At 55.5% G+C, this 1194-nt stretch overlaps 1 protein-coding gene across 1 annotated transcript in view; it reads right to left on the bottom strand.

Moving 5' to 3' along the window:
- Positions 1-1194, bottom strand: part of LOC119417371 (inositol 1,4,5-trisphosphate receptor type 3) — an 11257-nt gene that overhangs the window by 4373 nt on the left and 5690 nt on the right. Inside the window, exons 5-7 of the mRNA XM_037684575.1 lie at positions 930-1094; positions 674-865; positions 500-578 (exon numbers count right to left, since the gene is read on the bottom strand). Coding sequence (XP_037540503.1) covers positions 500-578; positions 674-865; positions 930-1094 — 436 coding nt within the window. The remainder of the gene's footprint in view (positions 1-499; positions 579-673; positions 866-929; positions 1095-1194) is intronic.

The raw sequence follows: 1194 nt of genomic DNA on the forward strand, positions 1-1194 counted from the left end.
CAACATAATCTCTCTGGTGGGGAAGGAGCCTGAGCTTGTGCGTGAGGTTGAGAGAAACCAACTAAATATAGTTGGGCTCACCTCGACTCACAGCATGGGCTCTGGAACCGATCTCCTTGAGGGGGGGCTGGACTTTATTTCACTCTGGAGTTACCCATAGTGAGAGGCGCCGAGCTGGTGTGGGTCTACTTGTAGCCCCCCGACTTGGTGTCTGTGTGTTGGAGTTTCCCCGGTAGATGAGAGGGTAGCTTCCCTGCACCTTTAGGTGGGGGGACAGGCTCTGATGTCGTTTGTGCCTATGCACCAAATGCTAATTCAGAGTATCCGGCCTTCTTGGAGTACTTGATGGAGGTGCTGGAAGGTGTGCAAGCTGGGGACTCCTTTAATCTGCTGGTGTTTCGGGCCTGTTTGATATCAAACCCCCGGCTGCTGTGAAGTCCTCGTTGTGTATCTGCTGACAGTACCAGGTCAACCCATGATCAGAGCCTACAGGTCTTACCTTCGTCCTCAGAGGAGGTTCTGATGCCGATCTCTGCGGTGCAGTTGACTCCGTCTGAGGAGCAGGACTTCAGGAAGTCCTGGGAGGCCTCGCTCTGCTCCGGAGCTGCAGATACACACCATTATCAGATCCTCCGGAACACAAGTCCAGGTTCTGCTCGAAGCTGAAGAACACACCTGCAGAGAGCGGCACCAGAGGGTCCACCTCCATGATGAAGTCCTCCTTCAGGAACAGGAAGCCCACGATGGAGAAGAGGTAGACGAGGATGAGGGCAAGCAGCGCCGTCAGCAGGATGGAGCGCCCGTTCCGGGTCACGCTCTTGATCACGTTGAACAGCGTCTCCTCTCTGTAGATCAGGTCGAAGAGCTGCAGAGACAACGAGACACATCAGACTCCTCCTGCGGACCTGCAGGTCCTCTGCCGGTCTTACCAGGATGCTGTAGAAGAGCTCGTGGACGAACAGTCCCAGCGTGGACGTGAGGACGTAGGCCAGGTGGTAGAGGAACTCCACGTCCATCACCATGGCCCGGTAGCCCATGATGAACGTCCCGTTGTTCCCCACGAAGCTCACCACAAACACCACCTTGTTGATGAGCTGGACAAAACCAGAACCAGAACCTCTGAGACAGGTACCAAAGACTGGATCCGGTCCAGAACCTCTAAGACGGTACCAAAGACCGGGTCCGGTCCAGAAC

This window comes from Nematolebias whitei, chromosome 11 (assembly GCF_014905685.2).
Source record: "Nematolebias whitei isolate Nwh7 chromosome 11, NemWhi1, whole genome shotgun sequence".
Lineage (NCBI taxonomy): Eukaryota > Metazoa > Chordata > Actinopteri > Cyprinodontiformes > Rivulidae > Nematolebias > Nematolebias whitei.